Source organism: Helicoverpa armigera, chromosome 4 (assembly GCF_030705265.1).
Source record: "Helicoverpa armigera isolate CAAS_96S chromosome 4, ASM3070526v1, whole genome shotgun sequence".
Lineage (NCBI taxonomy): Eukaryota > Metazoa > Arthropoda > Insecta > Lepidoptera > Noctuidae > Helicoverpa > Helicoverpa armigera.
The window spans coordinates 8,692,124-8,707,404 of record NC_087123.1 but is presented as its reverse complement, the minus strand read 5'-3'; the positions used below and the strand labels follow the sequence as shown (position 1 = coordinate 8,707,404).

General features: G+C 36.6%; 2 protein-coding genes across 7 annotated transcripts; both read right to left on the bottom strand.

Moving 5' to 3' along the window:
• Position 1: 1 nt before the first annotated feature.
• On the bottom strand, positions 2-4,803 carry LOC110374835 (stomatin). Of its 3 annotated transcripts, XR_010276394.1 has the most exons (10): positions 4,692-4,803; positions 4,445-4,539; positions 3,962-4,117; positions 3,721-3,818; positions 3,475-3,636; positions 3,115-3,280; positions 2,805-2,897; positions 2,598-2,644; positions 1,970-2,061; positions 1,637-1,681 (listed from the first exon to the last, which is right to left on the bottom strand). XR_010276394.1 is itself a non-coding variant. In XM_064034189.1 (9 exons), the coding sequence occupies exons 1-8, from the start codon at positions 4,726-4,728 to the stop codon at positions 2,624-2,626; spliced, it is 828 nt and encodes a 275-aa protein (XP_063890259.1). In that variant the 5' UTR covers positions 4,729-4,803; the 3' UTR covers positions 1,556-1,681; positions 2,598-2,623. The 3 variants fall into 3 exon arrangements, 2 of the variants coding, with proteins under 2 accessions (XP_021188401.3, XP_063890259.1); XM_064034189.1 differs by lacking the exon at positions 1,970-2,061 and having other exon boundaries at positions 1,556-1,681; XM_021332726.3 differs by lacking the exons at positions 2,598-2,644; positions 2,805-2,897; positions 3,115-3,280; ... (3 more) ...; positions 4,445-4,539; positions 4,692-4,803 and adding exons at positions 2-166; positions 256-421; positions 652-813; positions 1,247-1,344; positions 2,208-2,470 and having other exon boundaries at positions 1,526-1,681.
• A 51-nt stretch (positions 4,804-4,854) lies between these two features.
• On the bottom strand, positions 4,855-12,799 carry LOC110374851 (band 7 protein AGAP004871). 4 transcript variants are annotated; one of them, XM_049846927.2, is made up of 8 exons: positions 12,173-12,793; positions 12,050-12,091; positions 11,736-11,836; positions 11,228-11,383; positions 6,118-6,215; positions 5,813-5,974; positions 5,152-5,317; positions 4,855-5,064 (listed from the first exon to the last, which is right to left on the bottom strand). In XM_049846927.2, the coding sequence occupies exons 1-8, from the start codon at positions 12,222-12,224 to the stop codon at positions 4,930-4,932; spliced, it is 912 nt and encodes a 303-aa protein (XP_049702884.1). In that variant the 5' UTR covers positions 12,225-12,793; the 3' UTR covers positions 4,855-4,929. The 4 variants fall into 4 exon arrangements, with proteins under 4 accessions (XP_049702884.1, XP_021188418.1, XP_021188421.1 ...); XM_021332743.3 differs by having other exon boundaries at positions 12,494-12,793; XM_021332746.3 differs by lacking the exon at positions 12,050-12,091 and having other exon boundaries at positions 12,701-12,799.
• Positions 12,800-15,281: the final 2,482 nt, after the last annotated feature.

The window sequence follows — 15,281 nt, the reverse complement described above, 5'->3', positions numbered from 1 at the left end:
ATACAATCACTCGTCATTTAATTTACAAATCCAAACACAATTTTACACTTTTAACTTGTTCCATAGTTCATCTCAATAATGATTTGATCGTGTCTTTCGAGAACGGTAGCACTACGGTATGGGTTTTATCTCCGGCAATCATTTGAAGTGCTTGCAAATATCTTAGCTGAAAATTTTCAAAAACAGACCAGGGAACGATAAGTATACCAGAAGCTCGACCTTTTTGATTTTTTTTTAAACGATGATGCTACTAACCTGCATGCAATAAGGATTATCCATGAGCAATTTAGTAGCCTTTTGAAGGTTCTTGGTAGATTCTATTTCAGCGTTGGCTACGATAATTTTAGCGTTCGCCAACCTTGATGACTCGGCTTCTGTAGCCATTGCTTTTTGCAGCTGCAGAGGCAGACTTATGTCCTTTCTGTGATTGAGAAAAATGAGAATACCTACATGTTTTTTATCTTAACAGAATACAGTGTCAATAGATTTTGCCCTCGGTTATCGATGTGTTTTGTGGGAATCGTGTGATGCATGAGCGCGAATGTAAGTATGACGAGTAAACTGAGAAGCCCGCAAAACAAAATCCTGCTTGGTACTCGCATTAACCCCTATCACAATAGATGATCAAGACAAAAATGTACTTCTGCTTACAATTCAAATCTCACGATCTCAACCCCCCAGTTAAGGGTGAGCGTCTTCATATTTTCGAACACCTGATAGCTCACTGCGGGACGGTCGACGAGGATTTCAGCTAGTTTTCGAGTCCCGAGAGCATTGCGGAGTGTAGTTGCTGCTAAAAATTGAGTAGCTATCCTATGGACAGACAAATAGAGGACTTGAACTTTTAGGGTCAATTCCCACTGAAAGAGCAGCGGCCGGCAGCGGCCGTAAGAGCAAGTAACTGCGAGCAAGTGAGTGCGAGCGCGGCGGGCCGCGCCGCGCTCTTACATTGTCCGTGCTCTTACGGCCGCTGCCGGCCGCTGCTCTTTCAGTGGGAATTGACCCTTATAAAACACAATAATCTACAGCAATGTTAAAGAGGTCGTAATAATATCATCGTCATCCATTGCCACCACCAATATCAGTCTTACCACCACGCTTGCTCAAATGGATTACAGGTCATGTAAATCCACTTTTCCTCAACGATGTTTTCCTTCCGCGTTAGTCCAAAGTACTTTTTGTCTTTTGTAAACTTTGTGTTTACAGGTACCTACTAATGTACCATTATATACTTGTTTTTACTTACTTATAATCAGCAACGTTAACAACAGCCCAAACCGGATCGTTTATTTTGTAGAAGACAACTGCATCCACAGCAATAGTTAGAGCATCTTTCGTCAAAGCCTGTTTATAAAGTGTAACCTAAGTAATCTGTTTAGGTATTACATGCTAGCAAATTATTGTAAGTGCTTTACCTAAAATTAAGTGTCCATATATTTAAGTAATGTAAGCTTCAAGTTTGTAGCAGTCTTGTAAGGAGGACCCTATGAGTTAAGTACTCTATACTAAATCATTAACCAATTACCTCTTGTGGCGGGACGGCATAACTAATGATTCGGAGGTCGGTATACTTGACGGTATCGACACATGGTAGCACGTAGACGAGACCAGGTCCATACGCTTTGTTCTTTCGTAATTTTCCATTACGCAAAATGATTGCTCGTTCGAACTGTCTAACTACCTGTTTGAACATTAGAAAAATTGGGAGGCAAAAATTTATTAAGTCAATGAAACTCTTACGTGAAACTTGAAACAGCAGAAATTGCGTGTAAAGAGAAAGAGAGGAACCAGAATCCAATGAAAAAATACTTAGTGAACATAATGTTTGACCCTTTGCGGACCAAAGTTCCAGCGCTGATTTTGTGCTACAGATGTAGGATCTGCCTGCCTGCCCAGCCTTTTTAAAAACTATGTAGGGGTCGGCTTCCAATCTGACCTTATCTGAACGAATATTGGAAATCTCACTCACCACATAAATGGTAAACAAAGAAAATGGAAACGTTATTATAACTAGAAGCAAAGATAGGAACACGAGGCATGATTCTATGCACTTATTTTGATCTGAAAAAGAATGTGTTAGTCAAACCACTTATAATGGAGTGCGCAGCTATGAGCACTCACTGGAGTACCTAATTAGAAAATTTATTGGATTCTATTGGATTTGGAATGGTAAAACATTAAAGTTCAACTATTTTAAAAGATATAACCATTTGAACCAGCAACTTGATTTAAATTGAAGCCATGTGACATCACTTTTGATGCTCTTTCTAAATCCATATCTGTACTTTTGGCTGCCATTGAGATGCCATCATCTTGTATTTTTGTGCTGCTTTTTGTATAGGACATTTTTTTTTTCAATTTATTTGTTTAAAATACGGAAATTTGGAATATTAATGTTACGAAAAGTGAGGTTACCAATTTGACGGTTGATGACAATCGAAAACTATTGTCATAGTATCAGAAACAGTTCTGAAACGTACAAATTGACTATTTTTGTCGATCGCAATGTCATGAAAACTACCTACTTTTTCTGTGAATATTCCACATACTTTGCCTAACAAAACTATGTAAGAAGATAAGGAAAAGAAGATACCTACTTTTATTTATCTCTTGAGTTGTGGATTTAGTTGCATTTATGGCATTGCTGAAAAAATAAACAGAAACATTCGCACCTTCGCTGTAAAAGTTCTATTAAAGATGCAGCCAAACCAACGATTTCGAGACACGTTCGCGAAGGCGTGGTTTGGTTGCTCATTGAAAAAATATGTATTGAATAGTTTTTATTCGTGTATTTAAAAACTTACTGGACGTGCTCCTGGAAGTTCTATAGGGAATGGAAACAGTACAGTTGTAGACTGGTCTGCAGCAATATAATTCAAAGTTTGCAGGTATCTTAGCTGAAATAATATCGTGTACGATTCAGAAAGATAGGCCTTGTACTCGAAATGATAAACCATTGAAACAAATAGGTAGTGTTGAGTCACGTTACAAGACAGACCAAGTGAGACTTTTTAATGAGTATAAGTTTATAACAACTACTTTTATTTGAATGTGATGAGAAATTGTAAATTTTGTAGACCTGTCGATGGACAGGTAGATTGACAAGATTTTTACCAGCATAATATGTGGATTCTCCATCATTATGAGAGAAGCTTCTTTAAGATTTTCTGCTGCTTTTATTTCACCTGCCGCTTCGATAACTTTGGCTTTAGCTATGCGAGTACCCTCAGCTTCAGCCGCCATTGCTTTTTGTAGCTCAAATGGCAGGAATACGTCTTTGCTAGAAATCATTGGAGAAAGGGCTCTGATGATGCAATAATTATTAAGTGAAAATATGATGTAAAGCGCTAGGACGACAGAATTGTGGGCATTTTATAGGCAATGACTTAATGCACTGATGACAATACTGATAGACTTTAGCATGAAACTAAAATAGTAATGGAAATATTGTGTGTAGTGTTAAATTGTATTTACATTTCAACTCGCTCTATTTTAACGCCCCACAATTGAGTGGTCTTATCTATTTCAGCTCTGGACTTCTGACTTATTGTTTCTCGACTCGTTAGTAGAGTGTATAACGAGTGCTGGCCAAGTATATTCCTGATAGTCGCTATTGTTATCAGTTCGTTTGCATACCTGCAATTGAAAATGGACATTAACTCCTTTTTAATAAAGTCTGAAATGAAATATCATGTAGGTAATATGTTGTGATTCTATTACTTGTTTGATTGGATGTTCAAGAGGCAATGAAGTGGTTTGTCTATGTGGAAGTACACGACTGCATCTACAGTGACCGTCACTGAGTCTTTTGTGAGAACCTGAAACATGAAGATTCGAAAATGGCAAATTAACAATCATGGATATAGAAAAAAAAACACAATAACGACCACTCTCACATTAAACTCGATTCCATTGTTTAGTTACATACACAAGAAACAATTATACAAGAAAATTTACTTACTTCTTGAGGTGGTAAGTTAAAGGACTGAGTCCTGAGATCCACCATATGAATACTGTCAGTGCACGGTATCACCCATATTATTCCCGGTCCAGCTGGTGAGTCTTTTCGAACTCGCCCGAACCGCATGATTATCGCCCTTTTGTATTGTTTTACCACCTAGAATAATATTGAGAGTTCTGGTACTAGCGCGATAGTGTGTTGGTAATGGTCAATGTCATTTGATTGGAATATCAGCATTTTCATAAGTAGAATGAGTATGAGCAGTTGAAATGGAGTGAGCTATCGTTGTAGATCTTGTATAGAAAAATGGAATTGCAGTGGTTCTTAAATATACGTTTTGTAATGGGTACACACTGGGCTTACGTCCAGCTACTATTTACCTGTAAGTTATTCAATCATACTGACATACCAGCTTCATGGTGACTATATGTTTACGTGGTCGAAGCTCGACTCTTGACATGAATAATTGTAATACAAACTTACCCGAAAGCAGATCAGCAAAATAAGTGGAAATAATATTATTCCTATAATAGCCAATATCCGAAATACTTTTTCTTTACGTGATTCTTTGTAATATCCTATAATGAAAAATATTATTTTAATGTATTTCGATAAAAGGGTTACACAGTGTACGTTTACCACATTGATATTCATGAAGATCTTTCGGCTAAGTCTAATTTCTTAATTGTTAAATCACAAATGGTAATTAAGAGTTGCATGTACTATTTACTTGTATTTGTAGTATCTGTTTTTGCTCTTTGTTCCATTATATGAAATTTTTTAACCAAACATAGTATTGCTTAATGTGAACACTATTTACAAAGTTATGACATGTAACGTCAGTCAATATGTTGATGTTTTAAAAATCTGCATTCAATAAAGTAAAAACTGAATAAAATTTTCAACAATTTAATTAAAATTATTTTTTTGACTAGAATTAATATAATTGGCGTCATTTGAATCTGTATTTATAAGTTGACTTGGTGCTGAGAGCTCGGGCCGGGTCCACCCATGAATGTTTTTAGGAAGTCCATTGGGAACGGAAAGATGATTGTGGAGTTCTTTTCAGCCGATATCGAGCTAAGCGACTGGAGGTACCGCAACTGAAAAAGAGCATTATTATTTGTTGTAACTAAACTGAAACCTCCAACTAATTTCTAAGGAGGTCATCCGATGTAAGGAAGTTTTACCTGTAATGCCATAGGGTTGTCTATCATAACAAGGGAGGCCTCCTTTAAAGCTTTAGACGCTTTAATTTCTCCCTCTGCCGCAATAATCTTGGCTCTGGCTTCTCGATCAGCTTCTGCTTCTGCAGCCATCGCCCTTTGCAGCTGCACGGGCAGCCTCACGTCCTTTCTGCAAACGTTCAAGTCAGTTATTGCTTAAGAATAAGCGTTACTTCGAAAATCATGCTTTGTGCTTTTAGGGGTCACATCTAGTCTACTTCTAAATACAATACATTACCATCACAGCCATTACTACAGAAAAGCAAACCTTGAGTCGACCTGCGATTCTCAGTCAAGCACGGTAAAGGGTCCACTTAGCTAGGAGTGAAAAACATCACCGCTACACTGAGAATAGCCCCTTGGAGAGATAAAATGGAGAGACTGGAAATGGAAGTCAGTATTTGAGACATATGTATTGCTTCTTGAAAAGAGAACATTTGAATATGGTACACAAGGAGAAGTAGACTGGAAGGTGGCGTTCGCTAGTGCTGTGGATGACGGCGTGTATGAATGATGTGCAGGAAAAAGTGCTGGACATTAAAAGGATATATTTACATTCTCATTTAAAGAAGAAAAATACATATGGCGTTGAGTGATTCAATAAGGTATTCAAATACTGGCTTACATTTCGACCCTCTCCACTTCAACTCCCCAAGGTTCAGTCGCTTCATCGAGGCTGGCTTGCATCATGTGACTTATCGCTTCTCTGTCCGACAGCAGCTGTGCCAAATCGCGCATGCCCAGAACATTTCGCAGCGTTGTTGCTGCTAGAAGACGCGTTGATGCACTGGAAAATAAGACGAATTACAATATAAATGTGTGCAGGTCTTAGGAGCTCATTTACTAAACAACCAATTGGTGGTTGTTTAGTTTTATAGGAGTTTTACTTCATTACGTGAGATTTTGGAATTCTAAAATGTTTACATATACCTGTAATCTGCAACACGGACTACAGCATTCAAAGGTTCCTTGATGCGGTAGTAGACCACAGCATCCACGGCGACTGTCACTGAATCTCTCGTTAACACCTGTAAATGTATTTATGTAATATTTACAACTGTACATAAACTATCACGATTGGTATGGTAGCAAGATATAATTACTATATCAGTGGGGATCCAGCCCTCAAAAAAGGTTGTAGGCACATTCATCATACACATGTGGGTTGATAATTCATATCATTCACATTAATTAAATTCTGCTTATGGTCCTGTACCTAAGGGGAAATAAATTAATTAGGGAGTATATGGTGTAAGTTCTTAAGAGAGTGTATGTCTTAAGAAAAGTATAAAATGTATTAAAGAATTAACCTACATAATGAAGAACACAAGGAATTAGGTTCCATTTGAGCCACATCTTTCTGGGAAGACGCATTTGTCTAGACGTGGTCCTAATTATTTTGGCAAAAAACACTGGAAAAATGATCAAAATTTATTCGCCGCCTGTTTCGGTATATATTTTTTTAAATTGCCTTATATAATGAATGCTTAAACAAACCGAAAGGATGTAATTGTAACTGTATGGCAGTTTACTGGATGGCATTTGCCAAGTTCAAATGTCGTGGGAAGATGCCGCTCTCCAAGCGACATCACGACGCGACGCCTGATTAATTTCGTTAAAACACATGGTTTTTATCAATGGTTTGTACTCCTTTTTCTATAGGAGCTATGCTTATTTGGGAATCGTCATCGAGAATCACGTAAGCTACTAGTTTAATAGAACATCATCAGTGCTTGCTTTCTTGACAGCTCCCTCCGATGACAGAGTTAATCGTACAATAATAATTTATCACTCGTAATAACGAATTAGTACACAAGAATGCACTTTCGGTAAAGGTAATGACTACTTAAAGCGGCAATGTTTTAGCGATACTCACTACATTACAGTCGTATGAAGTAGACCTGTGTTCTCTGATAGTATCGTTATCACCAATTAGCAGTTATATCATACAAGATCACTGAGTCGATTGTACTGATTTGTGAGGCCTTGCTATGGCTTAAAGATGCTACAATTCACACAGTATCTAATTACAATGATGCACAACCACAAACACCGAACACAAATGCTGATCCAAAATGGTTAATTGAAGATGAATCACAATGTACTGTGCAATCTCCAGAGCAAGGCCAGTAATAAATCTTATGCAATTTGTGCAAGCAAGTATACCTCGGTGCAGGCGCATTCAACGGTGCACTCGAGTGTACCCATTACTTTTAAACTCTTATGAAAACTTAGCTTACTTAACGATAACGTAAGTGTAGGTAACAAAAACTTAGGTTATACAGTGATCAAATAGTTGCAACTGTAACAAAAACTGGCCAATGTTAGTTGCTTGATAGAGATACATTTTTTGTCGATCTTACATTTTAAGGAATGTTTAATCAATGTTCACGATTTTTTTGTGGACCTTTATAGAGAACAGAGCCACTATGTACCAACAGCTTATTAACACGTTACTGCAGTATGTTCGACGCCCTAATTCTATCATTACACGGTGTAATCGTCGTTAATTCATCCGGCAAACAAAACGTATCCAGGTCAAACGGGCCGTCTGTTCTCGACAGAACAATGGGCATGTTAAAATAAACTGTCTTGCATCCTTCATGATATTCACCATATATTTACATATGAACGGCTCAAGTAATTTTTTGAACAACGATAAGTGGAGCGACTTGAACTGGGCTCTTATAAATAAACGATCATTATGAGAACTTACACATGGAAGTCAGTTTACTTGATATATTAAGTGCAAAACTAACAATGTTGATACCAGAATTTCATAACGTGAGAGAATTATGATGGTGACTGAAATAAACCAGACCGACAAATCTTGGGGATCACATAGGTACTTATAAAGGTACCGATGTGCCTATTATAAAGGAAAAGTTTGAGAGGAAATTAAGCCGCTAATTCATCATGAAGTTTATTTTCTTCTTCTGAGTAGGAACTACGAATAGTAGCCGTTTCCATAGTTCCTCTCTGTATGACGTTTTACTAGCACAAATAACCCACTTTTAAGAAATTGGTTTATGAGTTTTTGTTTGAATACCAACTGTGCTGTTTTTGTTTTGATTGCAAAGATGTTTGTCTTTAAGGTGATTTTTCTGTTATTTTGAACTTATCGAATTCAGTTCGTTGTTAACCAATTTGCAATTTTATAAGAGTTATTGGCACCGACCATACCATATGCGTTTACCTATGCTTCGAACACATGTTTTAAATCTAGCTTCAATAATAAAGTAAATAATGTTACCACGTGGCTACAACAAAACGGCTCCGGTATGGCATTGGTATTGAAAACCGTTAACCCAGTTGTTCCCGCCATTCAGCTGGCTAACGATTAATTGATGTGGCTGTAAACTATCAATCAAAGTTTTACGACATGTAAAACAAACGTTTCTTGTAAACCAATTGTCTGGAAATCGACCCAGTAATCAGACACTATTTGTAGACAAGGGCGAGGTACAGATTGACTTTTTGAACACACAATTTTGTACAAAATTCATGATGATTTTAGTTCACGAAGATGCAATAAGAAAGTTAGGTTAGGTTTTTTTATTTTAACGTATGAGTGTCAGGTTCTTTCTGACTAAAACCCAAAATATTCCTTTTTAAGGTTTTTATTTGCCAGGGCCATGATAACTCTTTCGAACAATCCTGCAGCCCCGACAGGAAGAAAGTTAGGTCATAAAACAATATTAAAAAGTTGGGAATGGAAAATATTGGTGAAAAATTTCTAGAAAGTATAAAGTTTGTAGTTTTTCAATGAATTACGGCTTCACAAACCGTAAAACTGAATGACTTCCACAAAAGATAAACGCTCAAAAATCGCAAAGAATGCCACTACATCAATACGCGAAACGCTTTTATTACAAAGCTGCGGTAATAACATAAATATTACTGAAAGATTTACCTAAGTAGTACCGAATAAATGCGTGGGTATGTTTATTTAATTTATTCGCGTGTTTATTTTGCACTGAAAGCCACTGACCCGAGTTGGTCATGGCTCGGTTTAGAGTACCCCCGCACACTGCACACTAAACAGTCAATTGCCAACCAGTAACTCGACTGGTTGGCAATTTTTAAAGAGAACTTTGATTCCAATCAAAGCTTTCAGTCAGTCTGATACCAAGTATCAGCGGGTATCAGACTGATTTGGTATCTTGGTAATGTGGGTACAACCATTCACCTTCATACTTATTGATGAGTCACAACAAAATATCGGCCGACTAAAAGTGCAGTGTACAGGTAACGTGCAGTTGAGATCGCACGGCGGAACTGCCAGACTCGTAATGGACGTCATAAAAATCTGTTTTCAGACATATCATAAAGTCTGAAAACAGACTTGTCTTATAGGTCATTTGATGTTTTCATTAAATAAAAGGTGATGCATTAAACCTAGATAGAAAGTCATTCATATTTAGGTAGATAGAAGGTGAAGTAATTTACGGGAGATGATTGTGTCCTGAATTAAAATATTCAGTCCCTATGCTATGTAACACATACCAAACAAAATTTAAGATACCTAAAGGGATGAAAAGAAACCGATTGAAAAATATTTATAATATATAATTTTTATTTTGTGACGAAGAACCTACATTATTAATCTATCAAAAAGATGGTTTCAGATGGTTTCAATGCATAGACCAGAACCCTATACGTTACGTCTGATACTGTAATTGATGAAAGTAACAAATAACTTTGAATACACATAACAGTTGATTGGAAATATTATTTACTGTACTGTAATAAGTAGCCATAACTTAATAACTAATGCTTATAATTCAGAAATACGGAAAACATAAAATGATTCGATTACCATTGAGGTTACATAATTGTAAATATAGCTGGGAATAAATAAAGTATCATTATATAATTTCGCTTTGCACACAGTATATGATAAATTGATTGATCAAATGTAAATCGCAATCAATCGATCGTGGTCTAAGTGGAAAACTGAATAATGATACTATGATTGACAAGCTGATTAAAGCCTGTAGTATGTATTTCATTTTCAACCGACTTCAAAAAAAGGAGGAGGTTCTCAATTCGGCTGTATTTTTTTTCTTTTTTTTTATGTTTGTTACTCGATTTGTCAAAGACGCCTTTACCGATTTCAAAAATTCTTTTTTTATTTGAAAGGGTATACTTGTCATTTGGTCCCATCGTCATCAGATCAGGATCTGATGGTGGAAACCCTGAGAAATCGAGGGCATCTCTTGAAAATTGTAGGCGAGCATGGGGTAAAAACTTTATATTTATGTGTATATCTGATGATACTACAATACTATGGAGGTTTAGGGCAGATCTGATGATGGAGACGACAGAGGATCGAGGGAACTCCTAAACGGCGCATCTTAACTTTCTCGTGTTTGGGCTTATATTATTCGTATTGATGAGAACTTTCCAATTATGCGGATAGTGACAACTATTCTTATCACTGAAAAGCTAAAAATAAAAAACTTTTTACAAAAAAATAAAACCGACTTTCAAAAACACTAAAACGCCAAAAAAATAATAATTTTAGGTGCATCGGCCTAGAAGTCGGTGGCAAAATTAACTTAAGGACATCCGTTAGACACCGACTTCTAGGCCGATGCACCTAAAATTATTACTTTTTTGGCGTTTTAGTGTTTTTGTTGTTATCTAACTTAACTATTTCAAACGACGAATTGCTCAATTCATACCTAATAATCTCTAATTCACCTAAATCAGAATTTCTAAAAGCTAATATTTTAGCTCCTATCAAATCTGTATAGGTATCTGCTAGAAACTATTAGATACATAGTGCTAGTTAATTATCTTCATTAACTGCCGAACAAAAATACATTGTTACGCTATGAATGAATAGTCAAGGTAAGTATACTTTAGCTACTATAAAAAAAAAAAAAAACAAGAAAGAACCTACTACTTAAACAGGCCTTCTAACTTAGGACCTCTGAATACTGCCAAAGGAAACTACTTTTGTCTAGTGGCTTTGAACTACATATAAATTATAGCAGTCAAGTCGGAATAACTGTTGAAGTCTACAAGTGCTTACCTCTTGAGGAGGGACGTCAAAGGAGACAGTTCGCAAGTCCACTTTTCTATATGTATCGATGCAGGGAAGTACGAAGAATAACCCTGGGCCTCTCGCACCTCCCTTCCTTACTCGACCGAGACGGAATATGACGGCTCGTTCAAATTCTTGTACGACCTGAAAGATTAGGCAGTTTAATTAAGAATTAATATAGAGCTTTTGTCGAGCTAGTCAAATGCTACTGTATTTAGGTACTCTTGCATAAAGCACTGCATATGTTGCTTACTAAAAAAATCTGATTCAATTCAATGATCAGCATCCAACAGCGTGCAACGATGTTCCTCGTTATTGTTTTGTTGATAAAATTCAGCGAGCAATTTATACTACTTTAATCAAATTCCAAACTAGTAGAACAGAGTTAAATATTTCCATACAACTCCGAATTAGGTTCTTCAAACATCCGTTTAAAGATTGATTGTAATCCATCAGTAAATTGGGTGGGTCAATAAATTATAGTAAAACAAGGTACCTTGAAACATTCGAAGAGCGAAAATGGAAAGGTGATGATCACGAGCAGGAACGATAGGAATGTTGCAAATCGCTCTATACATCCCACCGCCTCTGGATTCGCTGCCACACACAAAACATTTTTCGGTTAATTTTGAAAGGACAACTAAAAGTCTGCAGAACCTACAACACTTTGGCCCATATCACGATTCGTAACTTTATCACAAACACAATATTTATCGCAAAACTCGAACATCGGTTAATAAGTGCGACGAAAGCGCGAATTATTTAGTTAAGCCGCCTGCAAGCTTTCACTCTTATTGTCAAGGTACTTACGCATTTGTATCGTGATAGCGCAAGAAGTACCCGTATCGCAATCTAAAATATTCAAATGTTCAAAATTAGAGCTTATTTAATTTGTGTTGAGACGCAAGCGCACTAAGTTGAGTGTTTACTCACGACTGGGCACGTTGTCACGCCTAGTGCTTATCGTTCTTAGCTCCGTGCGCATTTTGAGAGCCCGCCGTACCTTACTGTGTTATTATGTTATTGTTATATCGGAGGGAGGAGCAATAAATTCGCAATAACAGCGTATTACTCGGCTAACAATCGCGGACTGCGCTGACATACAGTCTAACTTACTGTCAGAAGAGTCCAGCTGTTTACACGACCCAAAAACTACACTGATTCCAACTAAAAATATCAATTACAATGCGATGTTCCACAACAATAAGAAAGCTATAAATCACCGTTGATAGCGTTTAGTGAAAATGTATTTACGTATTTCGAGGTAGCACTCCACTTCCCCCGAATCCTTGTCGTAGCAACCGAAATCCATGTGGTACGTGAGATCGCAAAATGTTAAATGCATTGACCGTTTTGTCAATCGCGGTAAAGTGGTCGTGTCTTCAAACCGCTGTCTATATTGATACTAAGGTGAGACGCGCGGAAGATCAGGTTGTTGATAAAAATAAATAAATAACGCACTTTGAGCCATAACGATGGGCGGGCGCGGGCGCACACCGGGCCGCGGTGCTCCAAATTGTGAGAATTAGGTATATTGGGCGTTCCATGCGCCGCTGCACTACATAAATTATAACAGGATGTTTGGATAATAACTGCGCGAATATCAGATTGTTTTACGACAGCGCGGGAGCGCCGGATTTCAAGAGCAGTCATTATGACAAGTACCAACTGAATTTACGTTTCGCATATAAAAATGATGTGGAATGTCTATTTTCAGTATTCATCATGTGTACAATGCCGTTTGGTTTGAACAGCTGTGTTATGTAATGTTGCCGGTGAATAAACTATAAAATATTTACATCACAAATCAATTTGTTGTCTAAATATTGTAGCAGCTGTAATAATAATTTGTTTACTAATCTCATTAAATAAGTGATTGAGAGACCAAGCTTTCATTTTAAACATTTATGGCTACTAGAGAAATATTTTATAACACAGAAGTTGCGAACCTTTCATGAATGTATATTTCAGGCAAAAATATATTTTTAGCTGCTGAATAAGCACTGAAAACTTGTCGATTTCTAAGTATGGTTTACAAAAAAAAGCTTCTGAATTTGTGTTGAACAAAATGTTCCGCAAAGGCACTTACCTACATCCTTGTACCTACGTGCTTAAATTATGTATTATTTGTAGTGTATAGGTACCTACTATGATAGTACTCCTGATCAATTATTACTCCATTTAGGCGTCATACCCATAATTCTAAATACCAAGAAACATTTTTTACTCAATCTTAAATAGGTCACAGACTTACCCAAGTCAGTCGATGTCCAACTCACAAAGCTATCTTTGATCTCCGTTTGACGTCCCCTGGTTTATAGAGCTAGATACCTATTGAAGTTATTTTTAGTTCTTAAAATACTGCAGTCTCACGTCAACCTACGATTTCAATAAAACGATATTTTCAAATGATTCTATAAAATTGAGAACTTCATGGTGTTATAGGCTTAAAGTGTGCAGTGCCCATATTGTTCTCGTCGAAGAACAATCCGAATGTACTTAGTCGTTTTAGAAGCTCTTAACAGTTCATAAGTTGACACGACATATACCTACGTTGCGTGATATTTTCATGATATTATGTGTCATTAAACTTTCTCCAGAACTTGAGAAATCTGCAGAAGAAGACAATTTTGGTCTAAAAGTTTTTTATCCATATTAACGTGAAAGTTCCCCGAACTTTAGGCATTAGCCTAGAATTTACCGACCTACTTAATTAGGTTAGCGTACTATACGTCGGCTCCTAAAATAAATCTTTTTAGTTTGAGCTCAGTAGCTCGACAGTTAATCGTTGAGCGTTGAGGAAAAGGTCGTCAGTTCGATTTTATTCATGTAAACTTGTTGCTGATAAGGAAGATCAACTCAAATTACTTCCTCAAAATCATACCAATTATTGTATCCGAAGAAATATTAATGAATATTATTAATATAAATAAATGAAATAACTCATAATCAGGAACTAACCGGATCCAATACTTATAATTATTATCTCTTCAGTATAAAATGAATGCTCTATTTAAGCATAATGTTTTTCATTTTGGCCCTCACATAATTTGATGGCTGCTAGCCATGAATAATATATTCAGCCATCTGCATCAGCTGTCATCAGGACCAAAATAAAATGGGGTCAGTTCTAAACGGTAAAAGGTTGAAAAACACCAAATTCTGGTCCATTTGTTTATTATCTCGTGAGATAGAAAAGTCAACAACGATATTGTAGTATGGTGCCCTGCCAACTCATCTACTACTCGATTAGTAACGGGTTTTAGTTTCACGTTTTCTTTAAATTCATATTTTACGGTGATACGGCGAGTTTTCAACGAATGGTTTGTAATTTCATCGAACTAGTGCTAGGTGCGCGATCCTAAGTGGTATAGATCTTCTCAGCATATTCTCTCACATGAGTCAAGCCTGTTCTATTATTTTCTCTACAAGAAAATGGCTAGTCATAAAGACTTGCCCATTCTTGGATTAACCAACGTCTGTACTAATTTCCACATACATAGGAAAAACAAAACACATCCAATAAATCTAGAAGATTTACCATAGCTATAGCAACATATCTTTGATCAGCAACTATGTAATCAGACATAAACCACGCACATACTCGCATACCGAGACAAACCAGTAAAGGTACATACTGCGTTGTTACAAAACAGTCAGCCATAGAATCGAGAATCGTGGGGATCAATCGACTATTGTTAATTTTTCACTTCTATTGTTATTCAGTAGTTGAATAATCTTTGTAAAATTAAGCTTTTTGATAGCAACAATGACTATTATAATCAATTTGTTTGGTGAGTATATGGTAATATCAATGAAGTGAGGGATAAAAAAAAACTATCAAATTCGGCACCACAACAATAAAATAATTACAATATAGTGAAGAAAAGCTGCTGTATGTATGACGTGACTAAGCTGACTATCATCCTTGACTTTTGAAACAGAATACATCTTGTCTGGTAAAGAACGGATCGTGTGACAGTACGTATGCTTGACCTATACTATATAATAAAGATTACTTATACTGAACACCACATCAATA

Bases quoted from the DNA above. Each gene is read 5' to 3' on its own strand.
- LOC110374835 (XM_021332726.3), bottom strand. From the start codon at position 2,346: ATGTCCTATACAAAAAGCAGCACAAAAATACAAGATGATGGCATCTCA. The intron at 1,345-1,525 runs GTAATTGGTTAA...CTTTATAAACAG, and splicing joins ATGCCGTCCCGCCACAAGAG to GCTTTGACGAAAGATGCTCT. The intron at 422-651 runs GTAAGCAGAAGT...TCTCAATCACAG, and splicing joins GAGATCGTGAGATTTGAATT to AAAGGACATAAGTCTGCCTC.
- LOC110374851 (XM_021332743.3), bottom strand. From the start codon at position 12,584: ATGCATTTAACATTTTGCGATCTCACGTACCACATGGATTTCGGTTGC. The intron at 11,384-11,735 runs GTACCTTGTTTT...CTAATCTTTCAG, and splicing joins CGCTCTTCGAATGTTTCAAG to GTCGTACAAGAATTTGAACG. The intron at 5,318-5,812 runs GTAAGCCAGTAT...GAACGTTTGCAG, and splicing joins GAAGTGGAGAGGGTCGAAAT to AAAGGACGTGAGGCTGCCCG.